Here is a 24,209-nt window from a genome sequence, read left to right as displayed (position 1 = left end):
GAAAGACTTGACAAACCTGATATGGAGCTAGGAGCATCATGCTTGGATTCTGCTTTGATTTAGCATCTATACCAGGAGTCGGCAACCCAAAATGTTCAAAGAGCCATATTGGACCAAAAAAACAAAAACAAATCTGTCTGGAGCCGCAAAAAATTAGAAGCCTTATATAAGCCTTATATGAAGGGAACACAGGCTGTAAGTGTATATTAGCTTACCAAAATCACCAAATTCAGCATGTCTTCCCTGGAAATGTCTTTCCAAATTACTCTTTTTGTGATTTGACAACTTCTCATTACAAAGCAAACATGCAGGTAATCCTTCCGCATCGGCAATGAAAGCAGATGATTCGGTCCATTCTTCCTTGAATCCTCTGTTCTCATCAGCTATCTTTCGCTTTTCCCCTTTGGGATCCATGGCCCATGACACACCCGCCGGTTTGTTTACAACAGCCACCTGCGTGGCACCGCGCCGCGCTGAAACGTGTGTCGCAGGCTATGACGCACATCGTCGTTGACAGAAATGTTGAAATTTAATATTTATTATAAACATTTTTACAGCACTGGAAAACGTTAAGAATGTTTGTGTCATGTTTGTCGTCCTACAGAAACCATATTAAAACAAAATATATATTCCCCCCTATTTCTTTCCATTTTCATACATTTTTGAAAAAACTCCAGAGAGCCACTAGGGAGGCGCTGAAGAGCCGCATGCGGCTCCAGAGCCGCGCGTTGCCGACCCCTGATCTATACTGTGTATTACTGTGTATGTGTACATATTAATTGGGAGCAATGAGTAAGCAACCTACCACCCAGAGCACATAAGCAAAGATTTGCTTCATGATTCAACACCACTGTTATGAAAACTGTCACTCACTAGACCCCAAAATAGGCCCAAAATAGGCATGATGCAAGTGAGCAAGTAGTTTGGCATTGATATCTTGGATGAGATGCAGTGTTTACTTTGGTGTACATTAAGTGCTGCTGCTTGCTGTTGGCTTCAGAGTAGTGTTTCACAAAATTATGGATGATGTAGATATCCGAGCACATGTTGTCTATAAACATTTCCTGAAGGAGATCACCCAGTATGACGTCTTCATGCAGCTGGATGAGGGGCTGAGTTAGTACACAGTGAGGAAATGGCCCAATAACATTTCAGTGATCCTTTCAAACAAAGTTATGCAGGTGATGAAGATGCATTACGCAATGTGTGTGATAATTTAACAAGAAAACTGTGCCACACTTGTACCAAAGTTTTCATAGTGCACAGTGTGTAACGTAATGGGCTGATACTCTGGAATACTGTTTTTAAACTGGTGGTGCCGTGACCATTCCATGGCATTCTGGTGCCCACCTATGGTTCACCTGTGGCCCCCTTGGATACAGGGTGTGATTAGGAAAAATGTAATAGCATACATTATATGTTTGATAGAGACTGTGACAGCCATGGCCAAAATACATTCACTGTTTTCATCCACTTTAAACACATTACATCCCTGTCATGACAAACTGTTTGTGAATCATGTCTTTTTGAAATTTTTGAATTTCATTGCCTCTTGATTTGCATTATAAACTCAGTAGAATAATTAACCATAACCGACAAGTTGGATGTATGTATAAGAACAGAGGTTTCTGTGGTAGAGATGAAGCAAATATCTGCTGCCTTCAGGTGGCTGAAAAGTCATCAGTGTAAAGGAAAGGACTTCAGTATAAAATGCTGTCTAACCTCTAATTAGAGGTCTGGAAAGAATCACCTACTTGTCTATAATTTGTATCACTTGCACGTTCACACATCAGCTGGTATAATAATGACTAACTCAATGTAGAATAGAAAGGATTAACAAAATATCAGTTTAAGAGTTTATAAGATTTCTGAGAGTTTTATATGGCATCGGGTGATTCAGATAATAAGGTTTGGTTAGCACTGTCACCTCACAGCAAGAGAGTTCCAGGTTTCAATTAAATTTCAATTCAGTTTATGTGTATAGCACCAATCCGCAACAAAAGTTATATCGTGACACTTTCCAATTAGAGCACGTCTAGACCATACTCTTTAATTAAATTTGCCTTGACCAGGTGGGTTGAGGGGTGACGGCGAGAAAAGGAGCATGCATAGCTCTGGTTAGAGCTCTGGGTCCTGATCTGATCTTGATCTTTTGAAGACTCTAGGAACCATGAGTAACCCTGCATCTTGGGAACATAAAGCTCTGGTGGGATAATAGGGTACTATCAACTATTAAGATATGATGGTGCCTGGCCATTCAGGGCTTTATATGTGAGGAGAAGAATTTTAAACTCTATCCTGGATTTTACAGATTTTACAGGCAGCCAACAATGCTGGTTCTTGTGAGTAATTGTGCAGCAGCATTAGCTGGAGATTCTTTAGAGACTTATTGGGGCAACCTGATAAAAGGCATAAATGATTTCCTGTGTTGCTCTCTGGTGCATCTTGAGAGTAAGAGTCTCTTACTGAAAATATTGTGGAGATGAAAGAATGCAGTCTTTGAAATGTGTGTTATGTGTGAGTTAAAGGACATGTCCTGGTCAAAAATAACTCCTAGATTCATTAGAGTGGAGTTTGATGTCAGAAAAGTATGGCGTCGCTGACGCAGAGAGCTGAACCGCGATGCAGAGTCGGGGTTTGCAGAGTCAAATAAGGGCAGGCAGGCAGAGGTCCAAAATAATTGTCTTTAATTTAAATAAAAAGAACTCAAAACAGGCACACACTGTGGCAGAGGATCAACAAAAAAACTGTGGTAAGAAATCGTGGCATGGCAAGCAATTCCTGAACATGAAGACAAAACAACAACCTGACAAAGAGTGGCGGGGAAGACGAGGACTAAATAGACAACCTAACAAGAGACAGGTGAAACACATTAAGGGAGGAGAAAGCAATCAGGATAAACCAAAGCAAAGCTACATGAAACAGACACATAAGGGAAGTGACACTTTCAAAATAAAACAGGACATGACAAAAACCTGGAACATAACACATGGAAACATATGACAAGACACACGTGAAACATGACACATGGATCAAAAATCAAAAGACAGAACATAACCTAAACACAAGGCGTGACACTTGAGGCCATCTAGAGTTGCTATATCAATGGATAATTTGTTTCTAAGGTATCTCGGGCCCAAAACAATAACTTCAGTTTTGTCTGACTTTAGAAATAGAAAATTACAAGTCATCCAGGTTTTTTATGTCTTTAAGACATGCCTGAAGTTTGGCTAGCTTTTGAATCCTGGCCTGGGCCCTTTTGTGCGGAGTTCGCACGTTCTCCATGTTCCTGTGTGGGTTTTTTCCAGGTACTCCGGCTTCCTCCCACAGTCTCAAAAATATGCACATTAGATTAGCTAGACACTCTGCATTGCCCCTAGGTGTGAGTGTGTGCATGTTTGTGGTTGTCTGTTTTGTGTGTCAGCCCTGCGATTGACTCGTGACCAGTCCAGGGTGTACCTCTCACCCATAGTCAGCTGGGGTAGGCTGGAGTCCCCTCCACGACCCTCACAGATAAGCAGTATAGAAAAGGATGGCTGGATGGACAAGGTCATTGAGCTGTCCTGTTGTAGGAAATGCTGAAATTCCTCAGTAGGTAATAATTTACACAAAACTTCAGAAGACATTTGTGCACTTTACCTGTAACTGCATAAGTATACCACAGTAGCAGATGTCATATTAGGTAAAAGTGCCGTGACAGAAGATTAAATTAGTTCAGCAAGGTAAAGAGCTGTTTGAATTGTACTGTACTCACACACCTCAAAAAAGAGTACAGATGAGACACAGATATTCGGAGATAATCACCCATTTATTCAACCTCTTACACACCCTTTATTGCATCACGGGTTGAATTTAGCACGACATTTAAATCTGGATTTGATTAAATGCATAGCAAAGACAAAGTGATACACACCGTAAATGAGAGTTTCGGCTTCTGAGAGGTGTTTTTCTGTTCCACAGTACTCCGCTGCTCTTTGAAATGGGGTAATCTTTCAGCTGTTTAGCTCATTTAGCTGTTGTTAAGGGACTGGAATATGGTGTCTGTGACAGCTTATTGTTTCACTGCTTCTGCTTTATTCATTTCCAAGAAGTGTTAAATGAAAGAATGTGCATTGGCAGCCTGGACTGATACTTCTTTTGTAAGATGATCTCTTAAAGTTGATTTCAATCAGAGCAGAAAGTCTGCTGTAGCCTGAATGTTCCTGTGTGTTTGACATGTTTTCGAATCTGTATTTGCAATTATTTGCATTTTTGTGCTCATGCGAATGAGCATTAAATGTCAACAATTCATAAACAGCAGAATGGAGGAAAGTCAGGGGAGAAGAGCAGGGCTGTGTCCAGACGTTTTTTTGACTGGGGTTGTCAAGGTGTGCACAAGCACCAGAATAGTATCATTACTCATATCTACTTGTGGCACCAACACTGTTGTTGTAAATAAGGAAAGAGAGGAAACGCAGAAAATCCCTGGTTGTGTAAATTATAATTTCATATGATGTTGCGTTTCAGTACTGCATATGATTTAAGCTCTTTCTTTAAACTTGATACAGCACATTTAAATGTTATACACAAGAACTGCATTTCATAATGAAGGATATGTCAAAACCACTTAAATGTTTTTTTCTGAATCAAAGTTGAAATTAGATGACTTTCTTTGAGATGTTACTAGGAGAAACCAAGAAGTTTGCATATATAATATATTCCTTCAGCTCTTTCAATCTAGATCACTCACAGAATATCATCAGGAATTTAACTAATGAAAAAGGCAGAAACTCTGAATGTAACCTCTTCCAGACCAGGTTAGGTGCATCGCATGAGTCACATTTGTGAAATTCATTGAGATTTAAGGTCAACACACCTCACTAACCCATTAATCTCGCTTTGTAGTACACCCCTCAGTGCTTGTTCTGAATGTGGTGCAGGGTAGTGCTAGTATTACAACTTAACTGTAGAGTAGCATCACATAATTTACATTTGATTTGATGCCTTTCCACACCAAGCTTTGTTTAGCATGCTTCATTTTTTACCTTAAACTGTTCTCACAAAGGTGAGACCTATAGACAGATGAGCGTAACTAGAAAAAGAATATTCTTGGAGGTTAACAGACATCCCTACTTTAGACTTAGACTTCACTTTATTGATCCCTTATGGAAATTGAATGAATATACATACATATATATATATATAATATAGACTTAGGGGGATAAGGGTGGCTGCTGAAAATCAAAGAGGCGTTCGCAATATACATTGATTAGGTTTAGATGATCAGGAATGGTTTGATTGTTACAGTGATATTTGAAATTCTTTTTTTTATTGCTGTTTTGTCCTAGCAATAAAAATGATAATTAAGATAAGATAAGATAAGATAATCCTTTATTAGTCCCATAACTGGGAAATTAAAGTGTTACAGCAGCAAACAGGATATAGAGGGTGCAAAGCATGCAGGGATAAGGGAAGGATGTGCATTCAAAAAAGCATTCAAAAAATATTAGTAATAGTAGTATTAAAAGACTAAAGAGGCAGCATTGGTGCATATTTTGAAAGTTGGACAAGGGTGTGTGAATGGTTCTTTGACCAGAGCAACAAGAAACAATCTTTTGCCTATCTTTTGGCAAATGTAGCTCTTTTTAACAGCATTTTGTGGTTTTGTTTTGTTTTGTTGAAAGTTTCATTGGGCTGATTTGTTTTGGCAGTGCCTTGAAGCAGCTGGCAGGTGTTGAGAGGTTTCGACACATAGCAGGTAATACAAGTTATGCTAAGCTGTGTAATTTACTATTTGACTGACTGTGAGTGTTTATGCCCATCTGGTGGTTCACTGCATAAGGGTTTATTTCAATGCCTGCAATGTGAATGATTTTTACTCTGCAGATATTTGTATGCCACTTTCTCTTTAACAGGCTGGGTTAGTCCTTTCACTCTTCTGCATTGTGCCAAATGTATTATGGATTTGTTGGCTGTGTTAATACCCCACATGCTATATGCTGTATTAGAGATATTCTTTTTCTTCTTTTTTCCCCCCACTAGTCAACCTTCCTGTAGTTGGTGATGTACACAGGAAAGCTGCAGATAAAGGCTGCCCAGAACATCAATAGTACTGATCATAAGTTATATTGGCGAGGTGGGTTTTCTGAGCTGAGCCCAAAAGTCAGACAGACACTGTACAGAAGTATATACAATAAAGAAATATGCTGATTATGCAGTATGCTTTGACAGCGTGGAACTTGACAGTGATACTGCATATACTGTAAATACTTTCTAGGTTTATACATATATACACTATATTGCCAAAAGTATTCACTCACCCATCCAAATAATTGAATTCGGGTGTTCCAATCACTTCCATGGTCACAGGTATATAAAATCAAGCACCTAGGCATGCAGACTGCTTCTACAAAAGTTTGTGAAAGAATGGACCGCTGAGCTCAGGAGCTCAGTGAATTGCAGCGTGGTACTGTGATAGGATGCCCCATGTGCAACAAGTCCAGTCGTGAAATTTCCTCGTTACCAAATATTCCATAGTCAAATGTCAGTGGTATTATAACAAAGTGGAAGCGTCTGGAAATGACACCAACTCAGCCACAAAGTGGTAGGCCATGTGAGCGCGCATAGTGCGCAGAGGCCGCCAACTTTCTGCAGTCAATCGCTACAGACCTCCAAACTTCATACGGCCTTCAGATTAGCTCAAGAACAGTGTGTAGAGAGCCTCATGGAATGGGTTTCCATGGTCAAGCAGCTGCATCCAAGCTATACATCACCTAGTGGAATGCAAAGCGTTGGATGCAGTGGTGTAAAGCACGCCATCACTAGACTCTAGAACAGCGGAGAAGAGTTCTCTGGAGTGACGAATCACGCTTCTCCATCTAACAATGTGATGGACGAGTCTGGGTTTGGCGGTTGCCAGGGCATCAGTACTTGTCTGACTGCATTGTGCCAAGTGTGAAGTTTGGTGGAGGAGGGATTATGGTGTGGGGTTGTTTTTCAGGAGCTGGGCTTGGCGCCTTAGTTCCAGTGAAAGGAACTCTGAATGCTTCAGCATACCAAGAGATTTTGGACAAATCCATGCTTCCAACTTTGTGGGAACAGTTCGGGCATGGCCCCTTCCTGTTCCAACATGATTGAACATGACCAGTGCACAAAGCATAAAGACATGGATAAATGAGTTTGGTGTGGAAGAACTTGACTGGTCTGCACAGAGTCCTGACCTCAACCTGATAGAACACCCTTGGGATGAATTAGAGTGAAGACGGTGAGCTAGGCCTTCTCGTCAAACATCAGTGTCTGACCTCACAAATGTGCTTCTGGCAGAATGGTCAAAAATTCCATTCCATTCCATTTCATAAACACACTCCTAAACCTTGTGGAAAGCCTTCCCAGAAGAGTTGAAGCTGTTATAGCTGCAAAGGGTGGCCGACGTCATATTAAACCCTATGGATTAAGAATGGGATGTCACCTAAGTTCATATGCGTGTAAAGGCAGATGAGCAAATACTTTTGGCAATATAGTGTATGTAAATACTTATATAAATATACTTACACAGGTACTTGTAGATTTTGCTTTATTCCATTCTAATTTCAATATGTTTCACATGTGTGTAATATGACGGAGCTACAACTGATATTTCATTGTGCAACTCTGTGTTCTAAAATGACAGTAAATGATACGGACACTTTTATTATTTATCTTTTTATAAAAAAATTTGTTGGAAGTGATTGCACGGTATGGTTAAGCCAGTTTGTTTCTTGGTGTCTTCTATCAGTATTGCAAGTTCAGTAGCAGAAAGCAGTGATTTGCTTGCCACCTACGCCTGAAACAGCCCAACATCAAGTGTTACTGGACAGTAGTGCATTCAGATGGACTTGGTTGTGAATGCACTGACTAACAGCTTCAGTAAATAAACAGCGACATTTGAAGGAGTGCCACAATGGTAACTTGCAGAACATTTAATAATCAGCTTCTCTCTGGTCATGTAGTATGCTACCACAATTGGTTGCTGCAGCATACTATTGTTTCCAAAATGATTAGTGTTTCACAGTATCCCAATATTAATTTTATTAATAGTTTCTTTACCTTTGTTCTGCTAAAGAGGACAAAATAACAGAAATATCTCAGCAAGATAAATAACTGCAGTTAGTTTCATGGCTACACTATATAGACAAAAGTATTGGGACTTTTTTGTTACTGAAGCTGTCTATGTATTTATAATGCAATGTCATTAAAGTTCCTACTGGTGTAATGGTCAGATGTCCCAATACTTGTCTATAAGGTATATATTGTTAAAAAGCCTCTTCAGCAGTATTGTGCTGCCTTGGTTATATTTAGGTACAGAAAAAGAAAGAGTTTTACAAGCTAAAACATCAATTTAATAAAGGTGCATAGATGACCTTCTCAACCCCCTGGCAAGTACCATAATCTCTCTTGGTGTGTGTGCGCACTATAACTATGGTGAGCACTCACTAGGTCAAAAAGACTGAGTTCAGCTTTAATGATATCCCAGTTAGGATGAGAAGGAGACAGTTTAAGCTGTTGAAGAGTCTTGAGTAGGAGTCATTGAGACTAATTAGTTTCTATTCATGCTGTTGAACCCTGTCATTGAAAGAATGAAGTACCTTTCAGGAATTCTGTTCAATTATGTGAAACATTCTTATGTAAGTGGGATATCTTAATCAGTACCATGTGAAAACCCAAGTCTAGGTCCTCATTACCCTTTTGTTCAAGAAGTTGCAATCCTTCAAGTTCTCGCTCAGTGTTTTCATTATAAAATGTGCTTCCAAGTGATTCAAGCTTCAAGTCAAAGCCCAAATTATGTTCTTGTTAAGAGAGTGTGTGAAATATTGGCTTCTTGTGATTGACTTGAATCTAGGCCAAATGAAGCTAGCTCTTTCACTTTCACAACATGAATTACATTTAATATTGACACAAGTTTGTAAAAAGTATAAAGAGTAGCTGTACTAATTGATTTGTGGGCGCTATGGAGCAAAGGAACTGCAAAACAGGCCGACAGACGCACAGCCCTGAGATATTATCAGGTTTTTAATGACGCATCCAACCATAGTTTGGTAGAAAGAAAATCATTCCAGCATGTAAGTGCTCACAACAAGGTCTGTGTATTATCTTGATTAATGAATTTTTGGCTCTTTGAGCACCACAAGGCAGACGTGTACAGTCGATATCTCCAAAACTCAGCAACTCACATCGAACCAATCTAGATGGTTGAATAATATGACCATTAAGAGGAAAATGTGTATTTTGATTTTTAGGTGAACCGTTTCTCCAAGTCTGGAACAATGACTAGTCCTACCTTACTACCACGATCTGCTGAACTGTGTGACTGGGAGTACTGCACAGTCATTTCAGTTACAATTCTCACCTCTAATGTATCGATTTTTTCCTCATATTTCCATTCATAACATCAAATAATAACATAGAAGGTTCCCAGTCATTGTTGGAACAGTATTTCTTCTCTATGTGGTTTCCATCATATCTCATATCTCATCATCTCCAGCTTGTGACTTTGTGGCACAGGCAGGTGACAGGTTAGCCAGCACTGACCCACATCTGCAGTTTTATTGACATTAACTGTATACCCATGGTGGCAGCCTTACCTGCTTTCTTCAGTCTTTGGATGAAAGTCAGATTTTTGGAAAGTGTCTGTTCTGCAGTGGTTTGACTAGAACTAATCAAAAATGCAGAACATCATCTCAATGTGTGGGATGTGGGAGAGGGGATAAAAATGCTGTGCATTCCTGCATAAAACCGCACAACTGATTACCCTAGTTACCTTCCCCAATAGGGTAATGATTCTGCTATAGTTTATCAGCAGGAATACTAAAAAAAAAAGACGAATGGCCTGAATTATTGTCACATTGTGAAAGAGGACATTTAGCCTTGGCATAAATGCCAATCCTGTGGATGGTAGTACGGTTCAGCTGTGACAAAACTGTCATCAAATGTAAAATTATGATGGCACTGTATCATAATTCATGTTCGCAGGTGCCAGTTATCAATACATGTAGCTTCATACTGAAATTTGTTATGGTGAACAGTGGTTTCATGAGAGAATAGTTTAACATTGCCACAATTGTAAGAATATAGTTAACCAGTGTGACTGGTTTGTAATGCTGTTAATTACTTGGAACATTGCTCCAATTTACAGAGGTTTCAACCACAGGGTGTATGGTTGAATGATTGAATGCATTTTTAAGCATGTATTTCAAATTATACGAAAAAAGGCTAATTTCAGTCCTGTTTTAGTTTGTCGTCATACAAATAAAAGAATACATCAATAGAAGACCCAGGAACCCGCTACCGATATTGATGAACAACTGACAGACATAAATATGCAGAAGAGGTTGGAGCTGTAGTATTAATTAACCAAGTAAATTAAACTATCTGTGTGACATAGCTGGTGCCATGTTCTAAATTCCTTTATCATGTCAATGACCTTTATCACAGACCACGAACGAAAAATCGAAATTACTCTGATCATGTTGAGAGCTGTAGATGTGGAAAAGGAGATTTGCTATGATAGCGCTGGTTCAGTGACCATTACGTATATGCGACTGACTGTATAGGCTTTCCATTTATGCCTTTATTCCATGGTGCCTGCATTTCGTGTTGGTACCACGTAATGCAGTGTCGACAGTCTGTGCGTATGTGACGTATTTCTGTGAGATCAGGTTGTCTAAAACATCATTAAGATTGTCTAGTCAAATGACACCATTTAGTTGGTTTTGTTTTTTGTAGCTGGTGAAAATCTTGAAGAAATGTTCATGTAAGAACAAACAAAAAACAAAAATATCTGAAGATTGTGGGGTCTTGAGTGTAATTCATATTTTCCTTGTTTTCTTCATTTTTTGGTTCAGACAAGGATGAAAAAAAAATTGCACTTCTTTCTGGATGATGAATGGGTAACTGTAGGAATTTTAGACAACCATGTAGAATCCTAAAAGTCAACAATTTCCTCCCAGTCTTCTGTTATAATGTAACATGCTAATACATTGCAAGTGAAGGCAACACAATCTAAAATGCAAACTTTAACTGTTACTTTTATTTCTTCTGTTTCAGTGATATTTCTAACTCCCACAGTAGTAGTAATCTGTATGTGCACTGCCATTCCTCATGGAAAACTTCACTGTGCTATTTTGATTTACCTTGTGTCTCAATGACTCTCTATTTTCTTTCTGCAGCTGTTTGAGATCACAGTGCCAATCACTCAAGGCACTAAGCCGGTTACCATCAGTGTCGCCAACCACACTCAGTGCAGCTGCCTGTCCAAACTGGATGTCTACAAACAAGTTCACAGTATCATCAGGAGAGCCCTGTCTGAGTAAGCACCCATTCTCAATGCATCACTCTGTCTCTCTCTCTCTCACACACATGCACACACACACACACACACACACACACACACACACACATAAAAGTTTTGCTACTTCAGGAAACACTTCATATTATCTCCTGATAAACTTTGCAGTGCTGTGAAAAGTGTGAATCTTACTGTGTGCGTAACTGCATGAAGCAGGCTATGAAAAACAGCCTCTTCAGAACACTCTCTGACAGTCAGGATCCCATGAGGAAATGGTTCATGGTGTATTTTTTGGCTTGCGTCTGACAGAAAGATGCCTGTACTTAATCATTTTCCAAAAAACTTATTGAAGCAGGCAGCTCAGATACGTAATGTAAACATACAGATTTAACAGACTTGTTTGCAAATATATTTCATTTGGTTTGCATATTTTAGTCCAATTTTAAATTATGCCTAGTTGACATTACTGCCAACAATTGGCCTCACATCACTGTATTTGTAGAAAGAGCATTCTCAGTACTTAGGCTCTTGTGCAGCTCAAGAATGTCCAGTTTGTATTATCCTTAGGACTGTGTCTGTGCCTTCTGACAGTGATGTAGTCCTTATGGCTTTATTGATCTTGAACTTCAACATGCACTGTAGCAGTTTGCAGCTGAATACATAGTGGCTTCGGCCGTGGTACTGAAGAACCACCCCTCAGGTTGGGAGTGAGTTTCTGTGTGAAGGAGCTCTTGATTACAAGACAATTTCACCCTGATTTGATCACCCCAAGCTATCGGTCATCGAATTTACTGGTTTGCCAGTTAATTGGCATGGATAGTTTTGAAAAATATTGTAAGGTAATATCATCATGTACCTGGGACAACTCATACTGAATACTGTACGTAATTCATGAGCATAATAAGGTTGTTGGTCGTTGTATGACATTATTAAAGCTTTAGACTTAAGTTAATTGCTGGCTCTGGCACCAGTATACACAAACTGCATGAGCAACTGATCAGTCTTAAGCTTTGGTGAGCAAGTCAAGTCCACTTTGAAGTTGTAGTATCCGCAGTATCAAGTTCACAAACAGCACTCCATGAAACAGTATGACAGTCCACATAGCTTTGTGTTTGTGCTTGGTTGTTATCTTCTCTCTAATGTTAAAATGTCTGACAGGCTCTGTTTTATTATCAGTATGCAGACTGAGTCACTTGCATTAGCTTCTAGCAGCAGTCCATGGTGAGAGGAGAAAATAAACACTCCATCACAGCACAGGCAATTAAGTTGTTCATTTTTTAAGCAGAACACACACCCATTGCCACCAGTGTAATGCCGATTACACTTAGTGGTAACTTAAGTCAACTCTTGATAATTTTTAGAATCTGTTCTTATGTTAGGCTTTAGTGGTGAGCTTTTATGTCAAATTGTGAGATTTTCAAAGTACAAACAGACAAATACTGTACTCTAAGACCACATGCATTTTCATTATCATTATAGTAGACAGCTGTAGATATTAGTGATAAATGGGTTAACACATAACCTGCGGGTTGGGTGGATTTCGGTCAGCTTGGTGACAAAGGAGCATTTTGAATAAGTAATTGAGTTAATAACTTAATAATGACTTGACAAATTTGTGAGCAATAGTCCTCTCTCCGTCTCTCTGTCCCTGTTTGTCTCTTAAACAAACATCATTTGCTTGAGAGACAGAAAAAGAGTTAGAGTTCATGTCTTTAATGAGGGGTTACTTGTGCTGCTGCTATTCAACAATAAACAACACCATTTGGAACGATTCCTCTGTTTATATATGGCTAAAAGGCAGTGTGAACCGAGCATGACGACTGTGTTGCTGAACTGATGCAGCTCACCCGCGGGTGTGTGTATGTCAGACAGTGTTGCTGCTGTGGGGCTGCAGCAGCAAGCTCTTCTACACAGATTTGCTTTTGATATTGATGTGTTCAAAGAGAGAGAGTAAAGAGAGAGAGAGTGTGTACCAGAGCTCCTTGCCTTTCACCTGGTTACTTTTCATGTCTTTTACATATTCTGCAGACATTGGAATACTGCCATTATATCGATAAGTCTATTCCGACATCATTTTCAGGTTTATTTGTCTGAGAATCAGTATATGTATGTGAACTGCACTGATTTTTTTTTATTGACTTTTTCATTGTTCAACAAACATTTGCATCAAAATAATTTAAAAGATGGATAATTGCATCATAACCTGGTGCACATATGGCATTTCTGTTTGTTTCATGTAAGGGATGTTACAGTCTCCTCATTGAGCCACACGCATCAAATTCTAATTAATAATTAATTCTGCTGACATTTTTCACCTCTTCAGAGCAGTGGAGGCTTAAGTTACGTCTAAATTAGAGGTACACCAGTTAAAAGGCCTGAGTTTATTACTTTGAATTTAATGTTTAACAGTTTAGTCTTGATTTGAAGTTCAGCTCAACAGTTATACAGTTTCGTATAAAGTCAAAGATTGTTCATTTCCAACTGTTTTTTTTTTTTATGTGGGCATTTGGTTTTAAGTAGGGAGAGTCATATTTGTCAGTTAATCGGCTTTCTCCAAACTATTATACTGACATATACCTTTGAAAATCCCCTACTGGTTGACCTCTAGTTTTACTTTATTTTGTTTAGCTGTTTCCATTTCACTTTGAAACACCAACATTTCCACCTCAACTTGTCTGTAATTTTTGTGATATCTGTGGATGGGAATGCACTTATAATTATATACTAGATACATTGTATACAGTACACTGTATAGCATAATGAATACTGGATAAACATAAACATATACCAATCAACCGTAAAGTTTAACATTATAACGTTATCACCATTGACAGGTGAAATGTATAAAATTGATTATCTCATTATAATGATACCTGGCAGTGGGAGGGATATATTAGGCAGCAAGTGAACACTTTGAACACTTGTCCTTGAGATTGATGTGTTGGGAGTAGAAAAAATTGGCAAGCATAAGGATTTGAGCAACTTTGACAAGAGCAAAATTCTGATGGCTAGATGAGTGGTCAGAGCATCTCCAGACCTGCATCTCTTGTGGGAAGTTCTTGGTCTTCAGTGGTCAGGACCGATCAAAAGTGGTCCAAGGAAGGAAAACTGGTGACAGCGACAAGATCATCAGCTGCCAAGGCTCAGGGATGCATGTGGGGAGCAAAGACTGACCCGTGTCCCATCCAATAGAAGAGCTACTGTAGCTCAAATTGCTGAAAAAGTTAGTATGAAGCTTGGCGAAAGTTCAGTCAGGAAGACTACCACTTTGCGCGTGCTCTTTAAGTCACAAGCATTTTCCCGCTATCCTGTAGTTCCACTATGTCATATGTCATCTTCCAATCACATCCTGCCACATTTCTCCTACAGTTTTTAATTGCTAGCAAGCTGTCATACTTTAGAAGTGTTTTCTCTCTGCTGTCATTCAGCTGTCTGTTCAGCCCTGTGAAGATTTGCAATGCTGTCTTTTCAGTGGTATTGTCTTGTCCTGCTTGTCTAGATAATAGCATGTCAGATTATGATTCGAATTCCCCAGCTCCACCCATTCACCACCACATCTGGCCATCTTCAATCAGATCCTCTATCTTCAAGTTACCCTTCCACGCAGTCAGCATAACTCGTCATTACCATCACCAATGTTTAGACTCTGGGGGTGAAGTCTCCTTCGCATGGAAGAACCTCGTTCGTCTGAGAGTTTCCTGTGGTGATCTACTTCCTGCCGCAGTCTAAGCATCAAACTCTATTTTGCTCTTCACAATGAATTCATTTGACTTTAATAATCTCATTCATTTTTCTTTCTTATTATTTTCTCCTGATTGAACAGAAAGTTGTCAGAACACACAGTGCATCACAGTGTGGTTGCAGACCAGTCAAAGTGCCCATGCTGACCCGTGTCCACCGCCAAAAGCATTAAAAGTAGGCCATGGAGCAATGGAAGAAAGTGGCCTGGTCCAGTGAATCATGTTTTCTTTTCCATCATGTGGATGTGCATGTGTGTTGTTTACTTGAGGAAGACATGGCCCCTTCATGGAAATGGTATTTCCTGATGGCAGTAGCCTCTTTCAGCAGGATAATGCGCTGTGCCACACAGCAAAAATGGTTCAAGAATGATTATTTTGAACAAAACAAAGTGTTCGAGATGTTGACAAATGGAGTCCATGCCTCGATGCCTGTTTTGGTGGCAACAGGAGAACCAATGTAGTAATAATGTTGTAGCTGATTGATGTATCTTAGATCATTATCGAATCTTAGATCAATACCATCTGAAATCAGTATCGAAAAGCAATTTATATTTATATATTTATTTAATATTTTTTTTGTGACCATATTTATTGAGCAATACAACAACATTTTTTACAGCGTAAAAGAGATTGATGAAAGATGGTCAGATTGTGGTGCAGATAAAATCCAAGTACCTGTTGCTAAAAGAAGCTTGTGTGTGTGTGTGTGTGTCTTTGTGTCTGGATGTGGTATAATACGAGAGAGTCATGGCCTATTGAACATGGAATGTGCACTGGTACTGTACAGTATGTGCCATAGACCTTCACAATGAATATAACCAAGAAACAACATGAAATATTAATCAGTGAAGGCTTTTTGTCACTATGTGTACATGTTTGGGCATGTCTGAAAGACATATCTTTGGAATGCTTCATGATTCAATTTCAATTCAATTTATTTATATAGCATTAAATCACCAAAAAATTGTATCATGACACTTACCATGACCAAACTCTTTAATTTGAGAGACAGAGAGACCCAACAAAACCCCCATGATAAAGCACTTGGCGACAGTGGCGAGGAAAAACTTCCTTTTAGATAGAAACCTCGGAGCGGACCACCACTCACATAGACAGAGCATGCATAGCAACAGCGATAACAACAGAGTATCAGAATGACAATGACAGTAGTGACAATAATAATGATGATAATAGTAGTAGTAGTAATAATAATAATGATGATGTAGAAGTATAACAGGTGGTAATAACAGTCATCAGTGTCAAGCAGGACCACATGAAGGAGGTCCAGACATGATCCATGGGAACCTGAGAGACAAGAAAGCACTAAGACTTAATAAATTAATAGACTTAATAAAGACTTAATAAATGCATGGACTAGTTTTTATGCCTCTTTTTGAGACAGAATGTGCCTAATTTTTACAATGTTGTGAAGATGGAAAAAAGGCAGTCCTTGAAATTTGAGCTATGTTTGAGGACATATCCTGTTCAAAAATAACTCCCAGATTTCTTATGGTGGAGCTGGATGCCAAGGTAATGCCATCCAAGGTAGCTGTATTACTAGATGACTTGTTTCTAAGATGTTTGGTGCCCAGCACAACAACTTCAGTTTTGTCTGTGTTTAGAAGAAGAAAATTGCAAATCATCCAGGTTTTTATGTCTTTTTTTATATAAGTTTGGTTATAAGTTTGGTTAGCTTTATATAAGTTTGGCTTCACCTGATAAAGTTGGGTCATCTGCGTAACAGTGAAAATGTATGGAGTTTTCCCTAATAATGTCACTAATGGGGAGCATATATAGGGTGAATAATATTGGTCCGAGCACAGAACCTTGGGGAGACTCTGTGACTAACTTTTGTGTATAAAGAAGTTTAATTATTAACATGAATAAACTTAGTTTGATCTGATAAATAAGACTGAAACCAGCTTAATGCAGTCCCTTTAATGCCAATTAGTGTTCTAATCTGTCTAACAATACAAGTGCAGAGACAAGATTCTTGTCTGATGCAAGGATCAAGTCATTTGTGACTTTGACCAGTGTCTCTGTGCTGTGCTCTAAAACCAGACTGGAAATCCTCAGATAAACTATCATTATGCAGGTGGTGTAGCTGATTAGCTACTGCTTTCTGAAGGATCTTAGAAAAAAGGGAAGGTTAGATATCTGTCTATAGTTGTCCAAAACCTCTGGATCAGGAGTAGGCTTTTTAAGGAGAGGTTTGATTACAGCTACTTTAAATGACTGTGGCACATAGCCTGTTATTAGAGACAGATTTACCTTGTCGAGGAAGGGAAGTGCTAAGTAGGGGTAACCTCTTTGAGCACCTTAGCTGGGATGGGATCTAAGTGGCATGTTGTTGCTTTAGATGAAGAGATCAATGAATTTAATAGTGTCAGGTGTTCTCAATGAGCTCGCACCACTGTCCAGACAAAGATCAGTTTGAGAGGATCTATAGTTAGCATGAGACTCTTCTTTAGCATTGGAGTGTTTGGTTATACTGAGATGTGGTACTGAAGTAAATGCAGATGGTATCACTTTCTTAAATTTTGCCACAGCACTATCAGATAGTCAGATACCATCTAGTGTAGGAATTTATTCCCAGGGGCTTGCAGTCAGGTAATCGAAATTCAGAAGTTATTAAACAATGGTCAGATAAAAGAGGATTTTGTGGTAAGACTGTTACATGTTCAATTTCCATGCCATATGTTAGAACAAGGTTGAGAGTGTGATTAAAACAACAAGTTGGTTTATTTACACACTGACGGAAGCCAATAGAATCCATTAAAGAGATAAATGTTGTACAAAGGCTATCATTGTTATTGTCCACATGAATATTAAAATCACCTACAATAATTACTTTGTTTCCAGGACTAGACTTGATAAAAATTCAGAGTATGGACTGGGAGTGCGGTATATTGTAACAATTAAAACTGGCTGCGCTGTTTTCCAGGTTGGGTGTGAAAGGCTAAAACTAAGGCTCTCAAATCAATTCTAAATGAGTTAGCCTTTGGATTGATTGCTCGGCTTGAGTCAAAAATGGCTGCAACTGGATTTCAGTCAGACAATAAATCTATATCATGATCCGATATTAAGTCATTTACTAGAACAGCTTTAGATGACAGAGACCTAATGTTTAAAAGTCCACATTTAATTCTTCTATTTGTTTGAACTGTGGTGTTGTTGACGTTAATCTTAATTAGGTTTTTATTAATGTTAATGAAATGGAAGTCACTTACGTTACAGCAATTCGACTAATTCAGCAGATCTACTCTGTTTAGTAAATATCTACAATATAGTTCTGTAATTTTTAGAGTTTTTTCCTATCTGGATCTTATGGTGGCTCACAAAATCTACTTGATTGACATTAATAGGCCTCGATGCCATGAAGTTTGTGAGAAAGAAAGAGAGAGAGAGAAAGAGCAAGACAAATGTTGATACATGATGGAATTTGACATTACATACTCACACACACACGCTCACACACAGAACAGTGGCATTAAAGACACCATGAGAGACTGTGGCTGGAAAAGGAAACACATTGTAGAGATTTTCACACCTGGATGGAATTTGACATGATACATTCACAAAAAACATAGACACACACACACTCACGTGCGCTTGCACTCGCGCTCCCACTCCCATGCAGAGCAGTGGCGGAAAAGGAAACGCTTTGTCAAAGTTTTCACAGCTACAAATCGTCCAACATGCATGAAGCTTACGTATGTTTCACATTAGCTAAAGTGAAAGAAACATAGCATACACAGACCAGCTCCTTTCCCAAAAGTCTCTTTCTGTTCTATCAACTCTCCATCCTTTTCTTTCACTTTCCTCTTTTAACACCCCCCCAACCCCCACCACCACCATTAGTGTATATATCTGTTCATGTGTTCTTGCCACTGCAGCTCTAACTGAGACCACGCTCTCTCTTTTCATCGCCAGACTCTTTCACAACTTCAAACAATTTGTCTGTCTGCAAACACACCTCCTGCTGTCTGTCTCTGAGTTCAAGTCAACAGTTCACTACATGTTGCATTTCAGCCAGACCATTTTCACATTGGCTTGTGGTGGGTCATATAATTGACGCTGTGTGTGTATTTTCAGAGGAAATATATTTTCCTTGGCATTTTGTGGAAATCTAAACATGGTATCTGGTTTCTGGAGTCATTTTAACATCAGGCTGGAATTTGTTTTCACAACAAGATACATTAGTCATTATAACAACATGGGGTTGTACAACAAAATGCAAAATAAAATGATATAAATTAATGAATAAATAATAACAATGAAATGAACACTGTTATTTGTGGTAGAGTTTGGAGGATGAGTTGGGTTGTCTCTGTCTCTCTATTGGCCTGAGGAAAGAAGCTGCTCCGTAGTCTGCTGGTAAATTTATGTATCTTTTGCCAGGTGGCAGCAGGGTGAACAGGTTATGGCCGAGGGGAGTCTTGGGTTGGGTTCTGTGCAAGCACCTCACCTCACTGAAGACACATGGAGATGTTGGCTGAACTGGTGGAATTTGAGTTGAAGTGTCCCTTTAAATATACACACAAAACTTCAACCCTAAGACATGAGCAGGTCAGACAATCAGACAGGTTGAGCAAGGCACTTAACCCCTAATCCTCCAATATGCTCCCTGGGCACCTGAAATGGCAGCCCACTGCTCCCATGTGTTTCACTGCATGTTGCATGTGTGTGTTCAATCAGTGATGGGTTAAATGCAGAGAAGAATTTTGGTGTATGTAAAAATATACTGACAATAAAGGTGTGAAGTGTAAGTTTTACTGCATTGTAAATACGCAGCAGCAGGCAAGCATACGCAGTCATCTTATATAAGATATACCCAGATACATGAGGTTATTATGATAAAGCTAAGCATCTAGACAGCTAGAAGACTATCTTTACAGTCTATCATTTTTAGGTTCTACAAAGGCTGAGAGGAATGATAGGAAAGTAGGAATCTATGCTGTTTGCTGTCTTTTTCCAATCTGTCTGTCCAAACCTCTCACAAAACAGAATGTTCATAGCTGATTTTAACATTTTAGAATGTTGATTGCCAAAATGTTTTAAACAGTTATTCAGTACAGTACTTTGCTTACACCTGGCAGTTACAGTACAGGAACGTTGCAGCTGTGTTTAGTCCACTAGATTTTCTCAGTTAAGGTTAGGGAAAGATCTTGGTCAGTGTAGTCAGTAAGCAATCATAAACTGATGTTTACTTTTTGTGAGAAATGAGGGATAAACCATGACCTGCAGTGTATACCTGTAATGTAATGTTGGCAAAGACTTATTTCAGTAAATTAGCCTGTTTGGAAATGAACATGTTAAGCTACCCAGCTAGCCTAGCTAGCTTGGCCTGTGATATTTTGAAAACATAGCTGGTTTCATTGTAATATTAGAACAATAAGGCAACTAATGTATTTGAGTTCTCTGACCTGAGCCCTGCAGTGATGCTGAGTGCATGATTGGCAGAGGTTACCAATGAACACTTTAGAGACCTTCAAGTGATAATCATAAGTCTACCATGAAAATGAACATTTTCTAATGAAAATAACAAAGCTTAAAAACAAAACAGTTTTAATTTTAATTTCATTAACAATTTCTATCAATGTAGCCTCTAGAATTAGTCATTAGGTAATCAGTTTTAGTATACAAATAACAGATTTCCATTTGAATTTCAAATTAAATGTCATATGTTCTACTTACATTTACTACATTTGGCTTTTTTTTTGTCTACAAACTTTTATTTATTTATTTTATTTTAGCAATTAGAAGTAACTATAACTATTTTAACTACTGCCATGAAAACAAAATTTCAGCAATAACAACAACCGACAGGAATGTAATGATGTCTCAGCAATTTTCATGTTCTCTTCTAAAATCATAAACACAGACACTCTTTTATCCTGCAGAAATCTAAGAAAGCCATTTGATTGAGCAATAAAAATTAAACCCAATGGTGGTCCTATCTGAATAAGCAACTCTCTCATATTTGCATTTTTCATAGGCTATCTGGTTGAGGCCATGTAAAGACAACTGCATCCTTGCTAAGTAGCCACAATGTGGATGCCATCTTATTTGGCTAAGCTTAATTTCTTAATAATCAGCCTTAAAGTGAACCATATGCTAAATTTCATGCTTGCATCAACATCTGGTTGATTTTGCTGCTATACTGTGTGATTCTTAAAATAAGAAAGCAAATATTACTTAGTATGAATTGCAGAACAGCACTGCTGTCAGCTCTTGCACTTCAAGAGAAAGTGTTTGTCATGAAGCAGTAAAAGTCCCAGAGATGTTTTTTTCCACTTGAAATTCCAGATAGAGATAATCTTTTGATATTTCCTGTTGCCTCCTGACTATCTGATTGAAGCTGATCCAAGAAATCTTTCTTTAATTAAGGTGTTTATTTATCTATACTCCTTGAAATAGCTTAGTAGCAGTGGGTTAAAAGAGTTAACTTCACATGCTTATAGATGAATATAGAAGAATCCAATGCCTATTTAGTGCCCAGTTTCTGTTCTAGGCACCTCCTGAAGATCAGATACAAAGAGCTGACACAAAGCTGATCTTTTTTTGCTCGTTATTAAGACACTGTTAACAACGTTTTGAAGATCATATAAAATGCAACATTAACAACAGTAAGACAAAACAGTCAACTTGGACATAAATAACACTTCCAAATGGGGGCAGCCGTGGCCTAGAGGTTGGAGAAGCGGCTTGTGATCGGAGGGTCACCGGTTCGATTATGCTCCCCGGGCGCTTGATGCTGCCCACTGCTCCTGTGTGTGTTTCACTGCATGTAATTTGCCGGGTGTTGCATGTGTGTGTTCAACTAAGGATGGGTCAAATGCAGAAGATGAATTCAGTGTGTGTATGTAAAAATATATATACTGCCAATAAAGTTGATTCTTCTTCTTCTTCAAATCCTTCAGTGACATCAAAAGTACAATGAGAGTTTAAAAGGGGATTGGGGATTGTGGGTTCAATCCTTTATGGGGGCAGCTGTGGTCTAGAGGTTGGAGAAGCGGCTTGTGATCTGAGGTTTGCTGGTTTAATTCCTCACCAGACGGGCAGGAAAAATTTGGGTGCAAATGCTCCCCTCTTCCATTAGCTGGCTGATGTGCCGTTGGGCAAGGCACTTAACCCCTGGTGCTCCCTGGGCACTTGATGCAGCCCACTGCTCCTGTGTATTTCACTACATGTAATTTGCTGGGTGTTGCATGTGTGTTCAAGTAAGGATGGGTTAAATGCAGAGGAAAAGTCTCTATGAATTCTCTTAGTTACCCTACCATCTTCATCACCTGAGTCAGTATTATTTGATTATTCACGTGTGTAAGTCACAGCGAATATAAAGATGTGAGCACATCTCTGTGTTCAGATTTGGCAGTCATAATTCAAAGAAGAAGCAGTACAGGTTTAGATGGGTTTAGTATCTGTGCACTATCTACAACCTTCCTGTACCCCTTGGAGAGACATGACTTCTGCTTACTACAGTGTATTGTCAAGTCTGATTTCACATATTCATGTTATGATTCTGAGGTTGGCTTTATTTGAGCAAATTGCTTTTCATATTGTATCATTCTGTATGTAGTTGTACATGCGGTTGATAAAGCTAATTAAGGTCCGACACATACTGTGTAAATGCTGGTTACACAAGTAGCAACATAACCTCAACCATAGGTGTTTGCAGCATTCACTCACTTTTCTATTGGACTATTTCATTGTAAGCTGAAATATGTTTAGCTGAATTGGTTATTTTCATTGGTAAGTAGCAATATGATATGTAGATGGGAAGTGCTAGAAGCTTGTGATTTTTCCTTTTTATCATTTAAAATAGCTTCACAATATCAATAGAATACTCTATTTGATACGTGAAAATGTGAAGGATGCGTGATTTTTCATTTCATACAGTCATGAAACCATCTGTGGGGGTGATCAATTGAGCAAATATCATGTCCGTTCTGAATCCTTTTTGTCTCTTTTTGTTGAAGGTGTCCGGCAGCTAACAGGACTTGTCCTCCTGGTCATACTTGGAGCAGCAGGCAGTGTCGGTGTGTCAGCATGACCACTAATGTGCACCACAACCCCCCTCCTCCACCACTGCCCCCTCCAAAGCCCTCCCAGCAGCACCGTGGTGAGTGTTAGCTCATTTGCACACAGATTTTTGTGGTATCTCTGGCCACCCTTCCTCCCCTTCCCTTTTTTTTTTTTTTTTTTTTTTTTTTTTGAAAAACATTGTAGAGGAAACTATGTTTGCTTAAGTTTTTTGTAGCAGCTCAGAAAAAAAAATACAAAAAGAGGAAGAAAATCAACAATTATGGCTGCTGACATACATACAGTAGGTCTAATAACAAGGACGTTACTTTCCACTGAGAACAAGGCTGGTAATAAGCAGAGGGTAGATGGTAGATAAATGGCAGGGCTATTGGAAGTTGCATTTGACCAGGTGAATGTGTCTTGTTTTTGAAAGTCCTTAAAGCCTAATATAAAACCCACATAGATGTAAATAATGATGTAGGAAAACAACATCTAATTTGATGAAATCACACAGCATTGACTGCATTTCTTAAATGCACTACAACTAATGACAGCTCTCATGTGGGATCCTTTTCACTCAGCTTTCTCTGAAACTAACAGGTGTTGGTGGCGGTGGTGTGTGTGTAGCAAAGTGTTTTTTAATTTAAGAAAGGTTTCTCTAACTTGACTGAAATTATTGAGACACATGACTGAGGACAGCAAAGTTTTCTGAAGATAAAACTTCTGTAAGGAAGTGGGTGATTGTAAAATAAAGATGGATGACGTGAAAACTCCCCAAAGATGAAACCATGGATGCCCCCTGCTGGCTGACTGCAGAATAGGTCATAAACCCCCTCAAAGTAAAAACAAAGTTCATGTCAAATACATTTTTTTCTGGAGGATTTCTGCCATTTTAGATAGTTCTCATCAGAGAAGACCTATATTCAATGTTCATTTTCCTGATGAGTTTGGCATTAATTAGTTACAGTTAGTAACTTTTTTTTTTCTGTGGCAGTGACCATAATAGACTGCCTTTTATTAACTTTCATGCTACACCAGAGCTTATTCAAAAGTTTTATGGCTGATTAACAGAGCATAGTATTCCTAATAGCATGCACTTTCATGTCACTGCTGCAATGTGCTGGTATGTCTCTAGGGAA

The 24,209-nt window shown here is 38.8% G+C and overlaps 1 protein-coding gene across 1 annotated transcript in view; it reads left to right on the top strand.

Annotated features, from left to right (window-relative positions):
- vegfc (vascular endothelial growth factor c) overlaps positions 1–24,209 on the top strand; it is a 75,802-nt gene that overhangs the window by 27,767 nt on the left and 23,826 nt on the right. The window contains exons 4-5 of the mRNA XM_046399725.1: positions 11,184–11,323; positions 23,025–23,167. Coding sequence (XP_046255681.1) covers positions 11,184–11,323; positions 23,025–23,167 — 283 coding nt within the window. The remainder of the gene's footprint in view (positions 1–11,183; positions 11,324–23,024; positions 23,168–24,209) is intronic.

The sequence above is a fragment of the Scatophagus argus genome, chromosome 2 (genome assembly GCF_020382885.2).
Source record: "Scatophagus argus isolate fScaArg1 chromosome 2, fScaArg1.pri, whole genome shotgun sequence".
In the NCBI taxonomy this organism is placed as follows: domain Eukaryota; kingdom Metazoa; phylum Chordata; class Actinopteri; family Scatophagidae; genus Scatophagus; species Scatophagus argus.
Note: the sequence above shows the minus strand (reverse complement) of the source record. Positions and strands in the feature narration are given on the sequence as shown.